Genomic DNA, 15006 nt, shown 5'->3' with positions numbered 1-15006 from the left:
TCCCCTTCTCCTGAGAGCTCCTTGTGTCTGCAGAGCTGGGAATAGCCTGGACTTCAGAAGGAGTCTGGTCCCGGTGGCTGTGACACGCTACATGGGAACAGCAGAGTGTCCTCCCTTCCCCAGCACCACGCTGAGCTTTGGACTGCTCAGCTCCCCACAGGTGTGGGGGTTCTGTCCCTAGAGCTGGGGGACCCAGTGCAGACCTTCAAGCCCTTCCAGACAGCATAAATTCTGTCCCTGCTGACTAGCTCTGAAAGAGACAGCTCCCAGCTGATGTCTTGGTGCCAACTAACAGAGCACACTAAACAAAAGGAGAAGGGAACTGCACATGTCAGCAAATCCTTTAAAACCCAAAATCAGATGGCTTGAACCCTGGTGGGGTGGCAGGGCTTATCCAGGTAACTTGGTCCCTCTCTTTGCACCATCGTGATGCAGCACAAGCACAGGAGGCTTCAATTCAGGAAGAAGATGCTCTGCAGAACAGATCATGTGATCTGGTTGCAGAGCAATGAAGATTTCCTGTGCAGGCAAATCTTGTTCCTAGGCCCCAAAGCAATGTCAGGCTCAGGCTATATACCAGGCTAGGCAGTTTCACTGAGACCAGTGGAGACCCAGTGTACTCACACTGGCTTTTCATGGCAGAGCAGCTGTGGCCAGTGTCCATTTTAAACTAATTTTATTTTCAGGTACCATTAGAAGTTGATAAAACCTAGGACCTGCACTCCTCCTGACTTCCCAAAGTCATTGCCCGGTGGTCGGGCCATGGGTTTCATGGGCTTGAGCTGAGTTTTTACAGCAGTGAATAGAGAAATAGCCACTGTCTTTGTATCCTCCATCCACTTGGATGTGTAGCCAGGCTGTGGTTTAAGGACTGTCCTTACTCCTCCTTGCAGAGTTGAGCTGCCTGAGTATGTCCTGGACATGGGCCCTGTCCATAAGGGTCACATTGAGAGAAGCCCTCTGGAGATCACCAACCCAGGGCAGATCCCAGTGTCCTTCCAGGTTGATGTATCTGTCCTGCCAGACACAGGTAAGCGTGTAGAGACACTTCATGAAGCTTGAAGGAGGTGTCTCAGACAGATTAGCTTAAGCCACTGAACCTGGGGAGGTTTCTGAGCTTTTTCTTCTCAGTGGCCCTGCTGGGAGCTTTAGAGGCAGAACTCTCCTGGCCAGCCATGCCCAGGGACTTGGTCTGCCTTGTGACTGCCCAAATGCTTCTGTGCAGGGGCCAGATGGGCTCATCACCCTGGTCACCTCTCAGCATCTTCTGCCCTTGGCTCCCACGAGCAGCAAGTTTCTTTGGGCGCTCTATGGGCTAGTTTTGTCAACCAGTGAGGTCTGCTGTGTTTTGGAAGTGCTTTGTTTGGAGTTCACACTGTCACAGCTCCTGTATTCAGCCTTTATTGAGGAAACAGCCTGTGAGATCCTCTGGTGGATCAAAAGAGGCTTCCAAAAGAGGCCTTGAGGCAAGGCTGCACTTCCATCACACAGTGGCTCACTGCATCTGAGGTGTGTTCAGTGCAGTCTGAAGTTTTTGTCCAGGTCACAGCACAGTGTGGGGCTTTCCCCAGACCTCTCAGCTAGGACACCTGTAAGGCCTTAACATGCTTATGACACATTTTGTGTTTCTCATGCATCTCAGCTGCTCTGTTTTCACCTCTTCAAGGTTTCAGTGTGGACCTGGACCAGGTGCAGGGCCTGGCCCGCAACCACACCGTGGTGCTTGAAGTGCGCTTTGAAAGTGCCCACCAGCCCCAGGGTGACGTGGATGTGCTGCTGCCCATAGAGGTACCACAGCCCTTGGGGCAGCCAGCAGGCTGGGCACAGCAGCAGATGTCACTTGGACCCTCCACTGAATTCTCTGTCCTTCTCCAGGTGACAAAAGGCCCCACATATAACATCCGCCTCCATGCCACCGTGTCTGAACTGTCGCTCGAACTCTCCAAGAACAGACTGCACTTCTCTGACATCCTCATTGGGCAGTGCCAGGTTGAGACCATCCAACTCCACAACTGGTTCCGAGTACCCTGCAAATGGTTCATTACTGGCACCAAGCCTGTTCTGAAGGTAAAGCACAGGCGACATTGAACATGTAACTTCTTGGTTGTGTTTTCTTTCTGTCTCTTGCCCTTTCTGCTCCTGTGGCTGCCTGAGCATTTGGGTCTACAGTGCATTTGAGGAAGCTTCTGAGGGTCTGGATCCAGGCTGGTTTGCCTGGACCTGTTCCATTAGCTGATGCTTTGCTTTTCTGCCATCTTTGCCCATTCCTCCTCCTCTGACGACAGTAGTTCCCTATCTGCCTGCCCTGTCTACAGGTTTTAATTCCAGCTCTAGGCTTTGGGGCCACACTTGCTTTGGCTGTGGGTGCACCATATCAGTGTCTCAGAGCACGAGGAGACCTCACACAACTGATTTCTTTGCCCAGAACAATCACCTCAAATACACGACACCAGCCTTACCTCAGAAGCAGCAGGCGCTGGAGGATGAGCCCTGTCCCTTTGAAGTGAAGCCCTCCAAAGGAATCCTTGGTGCAGGAAAGTGGCGGAACTTGCAGATCCGGTTTACACCCAAAGAGGAGGTGAGATTGGCAGGTGTCAGCCCAGGAGGCCTGTCAGGGCTGTCTGGAAATGAGGGCTTGGTGCAGAGGGTGTGGTATGAGCTCTGCCTTCACAGGGAGTTTTCTGCCAGGCCCATACTCAGCGTGGCTCAGTTCACCCCACAGAGCACTCCCATGAGATGTGCTTTGAAATGCCCACAGGGACCTTGCACAGAGAGCATCAGGGCTGCCCCTCAGCATATGGGGGCAATGTGCCCAACTCTCCTCAGCCTCCCCCTTGCCTGGCTGTATTTGCAGCTGCAACACTCAGTACAGAGCAGCTGCCCACTTGCAGAGGATAATCCTGGAATGACCAGTCAAGGCTCATCCTACTGCAGGACTGACAGACAAAACAGCCACCACACACCTTCCTGGGCATGGTGGGCAGTCACCTGTAGTGGTGTGCTGCCAGCAGTGCCTGGGGCTCTGGCCTGCCTGTAGATTCCCATGCATCTGGGGATTCATCTTAAAGGATGGAGCGTTCCCAAAAGTAGTTTGCCTGTGGCCGCTGGGTCTTGGAAACTGGTAGTGTGTAACAGCATGGACACAAGTGCTTCTGTGCTCACAAACAGTCCCAGGGATCTTTTAATTGCTCAAGAGATGTAACCATCTTTTGTCTGGCTTGGACCAGAGCCAAACACTAAGCAGAGGTGATGACCCTTATTTCTGGCCAGCGAGAGCTGATTTGCCTCTCTCCTGGAGCTGATGTTTGCCTGATGCAGCAGTGCCAGGACAGTGTCTGGACACTGTAACCCCGAGGGCCCTTCCCATGAGCATTGCACTCCTGCATGACTAGGGGAAAATGTCTGACAGTCCATTGTACATGCATCTGCTACCAAATACCCAGTTACAGTGCACACCAGGATTCATCCCAGTTACTCAGACCAGGACACAGATGCTGTAGTCCCTAGCAGAAGTAAATATCTGGTTTCCATTCACCTTGGAGGGACTGATAACACCCTGACCTTGGGGCAAGAGTTGTATTTGGGGTCCTGTCACCTGGATGAGTTTTCTCCACTTTTCTCTTTTCAGAGGTCTTACAGGAATGAGCTGGAGTTTAACATTTGTGGGAGCAGCAGTCACTTAAAGCTGCACCTCTCAGGACAAGGTCTGGAGCCACGGTTGGAGTTCAACCCCCCAGCACTAAAGATGGGATGGGTGCTGGTGGACAGCGATGGGCTGGAGGCCACAGCAGTGGTGAGGAACCCATGCGACTTCCCCATTGAGTTTTGCTCCCTGGATTTTGATGAGCAGTACCTCCCCAGATTTTGATGAGGAGAAGAAGGTGAGAAGGCAGGTCTGGTCCCCATGTACGTGCTGCCCAAGCTTCACAGCACTCCAGCATTCCCAGGCTTGTGCCAGGGAGATGGAGGCAATCCCCAGGGCAAAGGCAACTCTGCTGACATGCCTTGGGAGGACTTAAATAGTTTTTGTTGTTGGGAGGAAGGGAGAAGACAGAAATCGGGTTTGTTGAGTCTGTGTGATCAAAAGGCAAGAAAAGGAATCTTGTGTGTGGTTTCTCTTCCCTACACACACAGATCCTGCGGATGGCAGTGGGGTCTGAGTATCAAAAGAGCTTTTTAATGCCTCCATGTGCTGTGGGTAAGACTCTGCCTCCACAGGTGCTAAAAGACCATGAAACAGAGAAGAGAACAAAGGCCCAGCAGGCAGAGCTCAAGGCCAGGACTAAGACCAAGGCCAGGACTGAGGCTGAGGCCAAGGGCAAGGCAGCATCAGGTCAGAAAAACAGTGAGGGTTTGGCGGTGTCTTTTGACTGTGGTTACAGCTGGGACTCCAGTCCATACACCCTGAACTCTCTGTCACCTTGCTCTCCAGGGAAAGTCCATGTTTTTAGCAGCTGTCTGTTCCCCAGATGGTGGAGGAGCTCTTGGGTGAAGGGCTGTGGCATCCTCTACCAACCCTGTGTGTAGCCAAAGCGAACTCCTATCTGCCTGCCACAGACTGGGGAAATAATCGGGATATTCCCTTGTGTCCCTTAGCCACAAAGACTAGGATTGTATGAGTTCTTCAGCCAGTAGGACCAAGTCTAATATCAGTGGCTCTTTGATATTTGCACCTTCCTAGCAACAAAAGAACAAGAACATGTTGCTTTCACCAAGTTTCCTTTCCTGGGATCTGAGGGGATGGGGAGGATGGTGAGGATCAAAGGTAGGCCGGAGGCTGACCTGGTTTTGCACTGCAGCACATCACAGGATTCTCACGTTCTGTCCTGAGTCCATGGTGAAAGGCACTGGCAGTCCTGTCTCTCGGGCTGTCATGCGCCACCTGAGCATTGATGCATCTTCAGAGAGGCAGCCCAGAGGGATTGTTGTCATCATCCATGGGCCACCCCGGGCAGGTACGTCAGCTGCAGCCCAGGGCTGCAGGGAGAGGGCGGGCAGGAGGAACGTATCCTGGTGGGCCATGGTGCTTAAGGCAAAGTCCTCAGCTGAACAGGAGGTGGAGATGATCCCCTTGGCTCTAGAATTCAGAGCTTGTACCCACGCTCTAGCTGCCTCCCCCATGGCCTCCCCTGGAGGGACACTTGATTTCCCACTGCCCTTTTAACTTTGAAATCTTGTTGGAGATTTTTCCAGGGCCTGTCCCTGCAATGCCTCCTGTGCCAGTGTCACCAAGCATCCCCCTCTCTCTCTCAGGAAAGACAGAAATAGCAGCAGGCCTGTGTCAGTACTATGATGCTGCTTACATATCCATTGACACCGTGGTGAAAGAGGCCATGGCCAACGATGGGAGCCCAGCAGGGCTCAGTGCCCGGGAGCTCTGCACCAAGGCTGCCATGGAGCCAAAAGGCAAAGATAAAGGTAATGCTGGTAAGAAGAAATGCTGGACCCAGAGCTTGAGAACCCCACCTTGAATGTCCACTTCTGCTTACTCAGAGCAGCAGTTTTGCAGTCCTTGAGTCTCTTAGGGAACATGGCTGAAGTGCATCTCTGGCTTGTCTAAAAAAAAAAAAAAAGTCCATTTTAAGGGCTTAGTCAGAGGTTCTTTTATGGCCCCTTTTGCTGCCATTCTTGGCATGTGGTTGTTTTTCTAGGGGTGGTGAAGCACGCCTGTCTCTTTCCCAAGTCTTTTATATTTCCTCAAAGCTGAATTGAGCTTGCTCCTCGTGGGCAGCAGTTCTGCCCTGCACTTTTGTAACAAAGAAAAGTCTTCTGAAGTGGCTCATTAAGCCACAGGAAGACTGACTGTGAGTGCAACCTTGCAAGTGAGAGGAAGGGAAGGACAGCCTCCCAGAGGAATTTCTAATGAGAGACATGCTCCAGATGAGCTCTTCTCTCCAGAGATTTACCTATGGCCACTGTCAGGTTACACAACTCGTTGGGCTGTTCTCCATGTGAGACTGGAGACTTTCACGAAACTTCCTGGGTACTTGGTACCCTGAGCTCTGCAGGGTGAGGCCAAACCTGGCTCGGTGCAGGGGGAAGTTTTGCACTGCTCAGTGTTGAACCTGGCTGAGTTGGGAGCTGGTGGGAAGGAAAAGAATCTGGGTCCCAGCCGGACTTTTCCCATAGGAGGATTTAGCTTCAGTGGAGACAGGTGATGCAAGTGGGGCAGGGCTGCAGATCTCCACAGGAGAATGCTGGATGGGTGCAGTGTATGGAAAAATTACTCCTGGAGGACGAATCTTTGGCTTGATCTGCAGGGGAACTGCTGTTGCAAGCAGCGTCACCTGTGTGCACAGTTGTTAGGAGGGACATAGTGCTGACTTTAAAATCAAGTATGGGATGGTGTGCTTTACCTGCTGGTAAGAAAAGCAGGGAAGGAGGTGCTTCTGGAAAACAGTGCTCCCAGTGCCCAGCAGACTGGGGAAAAAGTGCCATGTTCCTTCCCAGGGTTGTGCCTGTTGTAGGGAAAGGTGCCTGCTTGCTTTCAAAGCCCCTCTGAACCATCTGTCCCCTGTGCAGGTAAAAAGCCTCACCTCACTGCTCCAACCAAGAATAAATAAGCCCCTGGGGAAAAAATCAACAAGAAGGATGCCAGAGGCAAGAACCCTCCAGCACAAAAGAAGGTGCCAGCCAGCAAACCCAACATAAAGGACACCAAGGTAAACATGATCTGCCCTGTTTGATGCCTGGGACCTTTGCATTGTCTTTGAGATGAGCAGGGGCTGCTTACAGTGGAGGCTCTGTGCCAGCCACGGCCTGGTAGGTGGGTCCATAGTGCCACGACTTGGGCTGGGAATGTGCTCTGGCAGACAGCTCCACTGCTTCTCAGTGGTTTACTGGCAAAGTGCAGTCCTGGCTAGTGTGGCTGCAGGCAGTGAGCAAAGTGCTGGGAGGCTGCACTGGGGGCTTGCAACCTTGGGTGTCTGCTGGCCAAGGGATGGGCCCTCCAGGACCATCCCCTGGAGCCCCCAGCCTGCACTGCAGGGCTGTTCTAGTTTCCACTAGGGAGGAACCCCAGCTCCAAGCCCAGCAGTGGGAGTTGTTCAGGGCTTTCCACCGTGGTTTCTTTTCCTTACAATGGTCCACATTGCAGTTCACAGTTTCCACTGCTCCTGCGCCGCAGCAGCTGAACATTACCAGCAGTGGTGGGGAAGAGCTGAACTGCTTGAGCTGTGTGCTGCCCAAGGACCTGCTGGTGGACATCCTCAGTGAGAGGCTGAAGGTGTGTGGGGTGGGAGAAAAGGAGACATTGCTGCTCCAGAGAGACAGCACTGGGGTACAACTCGGAGAGGAGGAGGAGGAGGAGGAGGAGGAGGTCTGTACATGCTGCTGGAGGATGCTGGACTGTGTGCAGGGAGCCCTGGGGGAAGCTGCAGCTGCCCTTATTGGCAGAGCCCACCGACAGATCCAAGCTGCTCTTAGCTACTGCACTTGGAACAAGGATGGCTGGTGACATCTGGGTTTGCAGTGCAGCTGCAAGCCCCCTGTGTGCAGTGGCTGACTTACTCTTCCCTTTATTCACAGGGTAAAGACTGCTACAAGGGAGTGGTCTTTGATGGCTTGGAGATCCTCTTTGCAAGCAGCCTGGAATCTTCTTTGCTCTGTGTACTCAGAGCTGTCAAGAATTGTCATCATATTTACATGGTGAACCTGCATCAGGATTATGCTTCTTGGAAAACCAAGGAGGAAGCTGAAAGAAAGAGGAAGAAAGCTCAAACAGAGAAGGAAGGTGAGATATCTCCTCTCAAATTATCTCTCTTAAGCCCTCAACCATATCTCTGTGTATCTGGATTTGCAGCAGAGCTTGTAAGAAATGTTTTTATTAATCTTTTTACCTTCTGCCTCAGTGTAACCAGCACTTATCTCAGAGCTGCAGGAGATGTGAGGTTTAAAGACTCACCTTAATCTCTAACATTAAATCTTGGGCACAAGTGCCAGCTGCTGTAGCTCAGTGACAAACGACTGTCCTCAGCCTTGGTGCACTTAAGCCAGGCAAAGCCCAAGAACCACACTGCCCGGCCATAGTTTGGGGGATTGTCTGAATTTTGGAGCAGGGATATGAGCTCCCCAATATCTCCTGGTATGATAGGCTGGGTCAGGAAAGGCTGTGAATCCTTGCAGCTGACACAGAGCATCCAGCTCTGCTTGCAGTCACTCATGGTTTCTCCTCTGGTTTAAAGAACTGCAGCAGAAAAAAGCTATTCAGAGGAACAGAGAACATGTTTTGCAAATGGATGAGGACGAGTATGACACCCTCCCTGAGGAGAAGAAAGCAGAAGTGGATAAAATAATACTGGAAATGAAGACTATACAGACGGAGGGGTGAGTAAGCCGTCCATGGGTTACTGCTCAGAGTCCCTAGAGGGTTTCCAAGGACTCTGAGCTCAGAGGTATTTGATAGCAAAGGCCAGAAGCAACACAAGGATGGCCACTCTCTTAGCTCCCTGGCTCCCAAGAGAGGAAGCACCTTCTTCTGTTGAGCTAGAACATCATCTTCTCTATTTTAGTGGTGAGCCCTCCTGGCTTACATGCTGCCTGCAGGGAGCTGGGCTCTGGGCTTGCCTTGGCACTGCCTGTAGAAGTCTCTTCAAGTCCATGATGTTGATTTATGCCTTCTTTATCATCTCCCTTCTTCACCAAAACAGTGGGATTGTGCTATGGGCAGGTGTGAGGCACAGGGTCCTGGTCCTGCCACAGATGAAGTCCTTGCAATGCTGAGCTGCCAAGGTTCTCCTTATGGTGGGACACCACCCATAAAAGCTCCCGTCCTTTAGGCTCCCCTTCCGCTGCAGCAGTAGGCAAGCTCTGCTCCAGCAAGGCAGCCCAGCTCAGGACTCACAGGAAAATTGTGGAGCTGGGAGTGGAGGCTGCTTGAAGCAAGCCTGTGTATCAGGGCTCCTTTCAGCCCAGGCTGAAGTTGGTTTCATGGCGAGGTGACAGACAAAGCTGCTTCAAATTGTTTGCATGGCAGATAGCACTGGTTTGCTTGGTCACAGCTGATTCCAGCAGGAAACCTGGCTGACAGGAGCCTGTCTTGCAGGAGAGGATTCCTGCAGCCTTTGCTTTGTGACTGAAAGGATTATTCACATTAAGGGGCAGGCTGTGCCCAGGGAGAAGGGGGCTGAATGAGCGGAGGATGAATTGTAGGAGGGATAAGCAGATGTTAGCAATCTGTGTTCTGCTTTAAACTGGGAAATCAAGAGACAAAGAGCGTTTTCAGGCATCAGCACAGAGAGCTGGTGGATCAGCCTTTGGCATTGAGCTGGAGGTGTCTGGGTGTGCCTTAAGAGGGAGGTTGCAGTCGAGACTTTACGGTGGCAAGGCGTAGGTTTGGCTGGTCCTGGAGGTCCTCTTCCACCATGGCACTCACTTGGGATGTTCCCAACCTCTGTGGGTTGAGGAAAATCCACAGAAATGGTCTCATGATTCTGCCTGGCCTCGGGGTCAAGGAATGAATTGCAGGGCCAGCCAGGACTAGTGAGCCCAAGTTTCTGGTGGTGACTCTCTGCGATGTTTTCTATTTTGTTTGCTGAAGGGAGCTGAAGGAGGTGGCTCAAAAGCTTGAGGAGGAGGCAAAAGACTTAGGGGAGGAAGAGAGGCAGAAGGAGGAAGAGAAGCAGAAGAAGGAAAATATACGTATCTCCGTGGGGAAGCAGCCTGAAAAACCACAGAAGGAAGGCAAACCCCCAGAGAAGAAGGAAACCAAAGCCCCAGAGAAGAAGGAAACAAAAATCCTAGAGAAGAAAACCAAATACCCAGAGAAGGAAACAAAAATCCCAGAGAAAAAAGAAACCAAAATCCCAGAGAGGAAGGAAACCAAAATCCCAGAGAGGAAGGAAACCAAAATCCCAGAGAGGAAGGAAACCAAAATCCCAGAGAGGAAGGAGACCAAAGCCCAAGAGAGGAAGGAAACCAAAGGCCCAGAAAAGAAGGAAACAAAAATCTCAGAGAAAAAGGAAACCAAAGCCTCAGAGAAGGGGGCACCCAAAGCCCCAGAAAAGGGGGACTCCAAAGCCCCACAGAAAAGGGGAACCAAAACCTCTGGGAAGGAGGAAACCAAAGCCCCAGAGAAGAGGGGAGTCAAAGCCCCACAGCAGAGGGAAACAAAAGCCCTGAAGGAGGAAACCAAAGTCCCAGAGCAGGGGGAAGCCAAAATCCCAGAGGACCCAGCTGAGATGGAGAACTTGATCCTGAGGTTTCAGATCTACGAGTCGTCACAGCAGAACATCGCAGAGGTTTTCTCCTCCTGGGACAGAGTTCAGGGTACTATGCAGTTACCTATGATCCAAAAGGGAAACAAGTCCCAGCCTTCAAGTGAAAACAAAGGTCTAAAGAAAACCAGTAAGCCTCAGGAGAAGGTGAAGAAGCCTGAACGTGAACGTGTAGGCCAAAGGAGTCTTCAGTCATCTCAGCTGGGGATGCAAAGTGAAGCTGCAGAAGGGGCAGTCAGTGACAAGCATGTTGGGGTGCCATGCCTGGACATCCAGGTCTCAGATCCCAAGGCCATGATCAGGGAGATCCTGAGGGATGGGAAGCTGCCAACGGAAGACCAGGTAAAACCCTGCAAGGCTGAGATCTTGAGCTTGCCATGGTCATGGGCCCTGGAGCATTGTGTCCTCCAGGTGATAATGGCACAGAGCCTTGTCCAGGCCCCTGATGATGTTCCGCAATGGCTCTGTACCATCTGTGTGGATGGGGAGGTTATCACTATCCCTCAGATGGGCAGGAAGTGTGAGTGCTTTGTGTACAAGTGTCCCATCTGTTCAGAGTTTCCCAGCCCGGAAATCATTATAAACAGTCCCAGGACAGGGCAGCTCATAGTCATTGTTTTCTTCCGCTGAGTCACTTGGGAGAGGTTTCTCTCCTGGTCCCACTTGTAGCTCTTGATTCTGCTCTGGAGCTTGCTCACCCCACTGGACATAGCAAAGCACTTATACTTCATATAAGTCAAAAAACTCATTGCCAAAAGCCCAGTGCCTTTGAAGAAGGATGGAGGAGACAGAAGTATAAGCAGGATTTTCTCTTCTGATTTAGATGCTGAAACATCTGGGACTGCGTCCCGACGGCCCTCCCCTTGCCCCTGCTGCTGTGCTCTCCATGGTCAAGTACCCAGAGGAGCGGCTGGGCCCTGCAGAGCGTGTGGAGCCCTTCACCATTGTGGCACCGCGAGGTGCTGCTGTGGAAGACAATCTGGTGGGTGCTCCAGTGGTGCCAGGGCAGGGACCAGGCTGGATGGGGGCATGGGGGACAGGTTGGATGGAAAGAGCATTGTGGAGAGGTAGTGAAGATGTGATGGGGCCTCGTGTCTGCAGGTCTCCTTTCTGTCAGGGATGGGACAAAAGAGACAGCTCTGTGGAGACAGAGCAGTTCTGTAAGACAAGAGGTAAAAAATCACTTAAAACCATCAACTTGCTTTGAGGAGAGTCCTGAGTTTGAAGGAGTGTCCTAGGCAAAACACCAATAAGGAAGACCAAGTCCATGGGCAGGTGGACTTACTTATTTATTCTCTCTTCTGTTGGTGAACAAACCCCCATTTTGCTTTCCAGGATGGGGATGTCTCAGGGCTCACCTCTCCCTCCCTTTTCTCTCTCCCCTTAGGCCAAGGCCCCAAATGTGAAGGGCAGTTCTGCTGAGGGCCAACCAAAGACAGGTACAGCAGCCAGCAGAGACAGCTCTCTAAAGGAGAAGCAGAGAAGTCCCCAGGATTCCTCTGCAACAAGGTCCAAAAGTATGCTGGAAAGTGCCTCAAACCCCACAGAATTCCTCAGGTGAGGCGCACAGGAGGAAGTGATACCTCTGCTTCTTTGGTCCTCTTGCCAAACAAGGCCCATCATCCCCAGCTCCACAGTGACCCTGTGCCAGCGTCTCCACGGGAGGGCGAGTGCACCCTCCTTGTTTCGTTTGCTCCTCAGCAATGTCTGAAGGCTCCTCTTTAATTGCCAGGCTGAAACGGTACTGGTGGGTAGTGCCTGCCCACGGTGAGGTGAAACTGAAGGTCCACTTCTCCACCAAAAAGCCAGGGAAATTTGAGCAGACACTGAGGTTTGAGCTCGTGCAGACAAAGCACCCGTACGAGCTGCCCTGCTGTGGCACCGGCCTGTACCCCAGCATCAGCCAGGACCCACGGTAAGGCTGGCCCCTGGCAGCCCCCACAGCACAGCTGCCCCTGAACTCACAGCCAGGGCTGACCCCTGGGGCTTCTGCCTGGGCAGATCGTGCTGCCTGAGGTCACCCAGCACCTCCTCCTGTGCTGGAGCTGGCAAGGCAGATGGTGCCTCAGCCACCAGGAAGGGTTTTGGCTTTCTGACTACATTTCCTACTTGGAGCATCTCATAGCTCCTCCTTCCCCACTTTCTCTGCCCAGGCTGGTGTTTCCACAGTGGAGGGAGACCATGGAGGCAGATGACATCATCTTCAAGGAATATGTTGAGAGCACAAAGCAATTCCATTTTGGACCGCTGCTGTGTGGGAAATCAAGAGACTGGTATGTGCTCCCTGCTGGGCTTTGCACTTTTGTGGACACTCCTAGGGAGAACAGGCTGTCCTGGTGGCACAATCCAGGGCAGTCCCCAGCAGAGTCCTGGGAGACACATGGGTTTGAAGGACCACGGATGTGTGAACTTGAGCAGATAAGAGGCAAATGAGCCTTGGAGGAGCTGCTCTGCCTGCCCAGTGGGTGCCTTGGTGGCCACCTTGGTGGCCAGAGCCACATGCTGCTGCCAGTCCAAAAGTGATTTGGGGGCAACTTCTGTCCCCCTCCACATCTCAGCTTCACCCCTTAGTAAATGAACTTTATGGTGATTTTTGAAATGCTTTGAGCTCTGCAAGTAGCCTGATCAAGCAATTATTCTGTAGATGGTTTTGTAAACCTTTTATTAATCTGGAATTATTAATAAGATTTTATGGTTGACCTGCCAATGGGTATCAGGAGGAACGTACAGCAGGAATTACATTTTCCTGTAAAAACGTTGCATCCTCACTGCTGGATAAAGTTTGCCTAAACACACTGTCATTGAAGCTATTGTGTATTTCTACTTTTACTGTCACTCTTTTTTTTTCAATAATATTTCAGATCTTGTCTCCATAGGAACTCTGGAGGGCTAAGTCTATTTTGACAACCCAAGGAAATGAAATCAAAATAGTTTAAAATAGCAGACAATCATTAGCCAGATTGATGGATGGTCTGGGATTTGTGTTTGCTTCTTTTACCCTTTCACTCCAAAGTCATTTCCACACCTGAGAGAAGGGTCATTTGTTATATTTTTGCATTTCTCTTGAAAATTGATGCTTTATATTTCTTTCTCAGACTTTGAGCTAACCCATGAAATTCAAACCAGTTTCATGACTTTGATGAAAAAGATTAGCTAAACTCTTTTTCCAAAAGCCTTTCTTTATACCCTGCAGGGAAGGCACACCAAGAAAGAAGGGGAAAGAAGCCATGTGCCTGGTGCACTGTTATTTTTCTGGGCACCTTTGAATTTGCATTGTATCAAAAACTCTCAAAGTGGCCTGAGCATCATCAGGCTTCTGGGCTGGAGACACCAAGTCCGGGGGAAGGCATCAGAGTAAGGCCAGGCTGAGCACACGCCCATGCCCCTGACTGGGATCCATTTCCCTCACTTGTTTGTTAGAGTAGGGTCTTCCAGCACTGCTTGCTCAGGTGCACACGGTGCTCTCCTCTGTGTGTGGCAAAGGCAGCAGTCTGCTCTGCAGCCTTTTCCCCTTTTGTGGACAGGTACAAGTGCCAGAACTGTCCCAGCAACTCGGAGAAAATAACCATCCTCAACAACTCCCCCATGAACATAGAGGTCCAGTTCTCCTTTGAGAATGCTGGGAAAGCAGCGACGTTCCTCTTGAACTCTCGCAGGATGGCGCTGAAACCAAAGGAGAAGCAGGTAGGAGAAGGGCAGGCAGAGCAGCACCGTAGAAGTGCCCAGGGGCTGCTCCTCCTGCTCACACACAGAGCTCTTTCAATTTCTTCCTGTGGGGCCGTGTCCAGGAGCTGACCATTTGGGCATACCCCACTTCCCCTGGCTTCCTGCAAGACAAACTCATCTGCAGCATTGGGAAGAACCCGGAGCCAGTGGTCTTCAGCCTGTGCTGCCATGGGGTGCACGTGAAGCTGGAGGTCAGCCCCCTGGAGCTGTCTTTTGACAAGCTGCTTCTGCACAGGTCAGTCATCCCACAAGCACTCCAAAACTTATGACAAAGAGAAAACGTTTGACTCTGGTTTCCAGGGCATGGATGGAGCTGCTCCAAGTTGCATTCAGTGGCCAGGCTGGTGTGACCATCCAGCAGCTGACACCAAGTGCCTTCCTGTCTCTGCAGGACTGACAACAGGACCTTGGTCCTGAAAAACAACACCCTGCTGCCCGTGGCCTGGCAGCTCAGTGGGCTGGATGACCTTGCTGAGGACTTCTCCTTGTCACGAGATAAAGGCACCATTGATCCCCGCTCAGAGTTGGAAGTGACAGTGCATTTCAAGGCCGGGCAGATTGGCAGCATTGAGAAGAGCCTCCGATTAGAGGTGAGAGGGGCTGTGCCCTGCCTGGCAGAGCGGGGCACAGTGAGCAGCTGTGTGCTGCTAGGGACAGAGCCAGGAAGAGCTGCACCTGACAGACACAAGGGCGCTGTGACCCCAGCTTCTGTCTCTGCACAGCGTTTGCCAGAATGTGCAGTGTGTCCACATCCCCCCAGATAACCAGACACTGCATCCTGAGCCTGTACCACAACCACCTTGTCCCTGTGGGTGGTTGAAGGTTGCTGTGTGGTTGTACAGACTGCAGCGTGATCTCTACATTCCTCCTGGACTTTCTCTGAAGCTCTTGCATAGTGCAACAAACTCTCCCCCTGGGATTTTGTTCCCCGTGGATTAGGGGCTGCATTTTAGAGAGGGTGCTAGGTGATTGGAGAAGGTTGTCAATGCCACCTGCTCTGAGACACCTCACACTTCTTGTGGTTGTTCTTACATCTCTGTGCCTCTCAAGGATGCTTTAGCAGCAA

General features: G+C 51.7%; 2 protein-coding genes across 2 annotated transcripts in view; both read left to right on the top strand.

Moving 5' to 3' along the window:
* The window catches only part of LOC144247087 (hydrocephalus-inducing protein homolog), a 261188-nt gene that overhangs the window by 75862 nt on the left and 170320 nt on the right, over positions 1 to 15006 (top strand). The window lies entirely within an intron of this gene.
* Positions 1 to 15006, top strand: part of LOC144247088 (hydrocephalus-inducing protein homolog) — a 32533-nt gene that overhangs the window by 6454 nt on the left and 11073 nt on the right. The window contains exons 6-23 of the mRNA XM_077786426.1: positions 894 to 1030; positions 1667 to 1788; positions 1876 to 2067; positions 2426 to 2578; positions 3629 to 3793; positions 4219 to 4333; positions 4800 to 4955; positions 5254 to 5418; positions 6939 to 7225; positions 7528 to 7732; positions 8184 to 8325; positions 9539 to 10556; positions 11038 to 11196; positions 11602 to 11771; positions 12368 to 12487; positions 13739 to 13898; positions 14003 to 14175; positions 14332 to 14530. Of these exons, the coding sequence (XP_077642552.1) occupies positions 894 to 1030; positions 1667 to 1788; positions 1876 to 2067; positions 2426 to 2578; positions 3629 to 3793; positions 4219 to 4333; positions 4800 to 4955; positions 5254 to 5418; positions 6939 to 7225; positions 7528 to 7732; positions 8184 to 8325; positions 9539 to 10556; positions 11038 to 11196; positions 11602 to 11771; positions 12368 to 12487; positions 13739 to 13898; positions 14003 to 14175; positions 14332 to 14530 (3838 nt within the window). The remainder of the gene's footprint in view (positions 1 to 893; positions 1031 to 1666; positions 1789 to 1875; positions 2068 to 2425; positions 2579 to 3628; positions 3794 to 4218; positions 4334 to 4799; positions 4956 to 5253; positions 5419 to 6938; positions 7226 to 7527; positions 7733 to 8183; positions 8326 to 9538; positions 10557 to 11037; positions 11197 to 11601; positions 11772 to 12367; positions 12488 to 13738; positions 13899 to 14002; positions 14176 to 14331; positions 14531 to 15006) is intronic.

This window comes from Lonchura striata, chromosome 13 (assembly GCF_046129695.1).
Source record: "Lonchura striata isolate bLonStr1 chromosome 13, bLonStr1.mat, whole genome shotgun sequence".
Classification (NCBI taxonomy): domain Eukaryota; kingdom Metazoa; phylum Chordata; class Aves; order Passeriformes; family Estrildidae; genus Lonchura; species Lonchura striata.
This window is presented reverse-complemented; position numbering and strand designations above follow the sequence as displayed.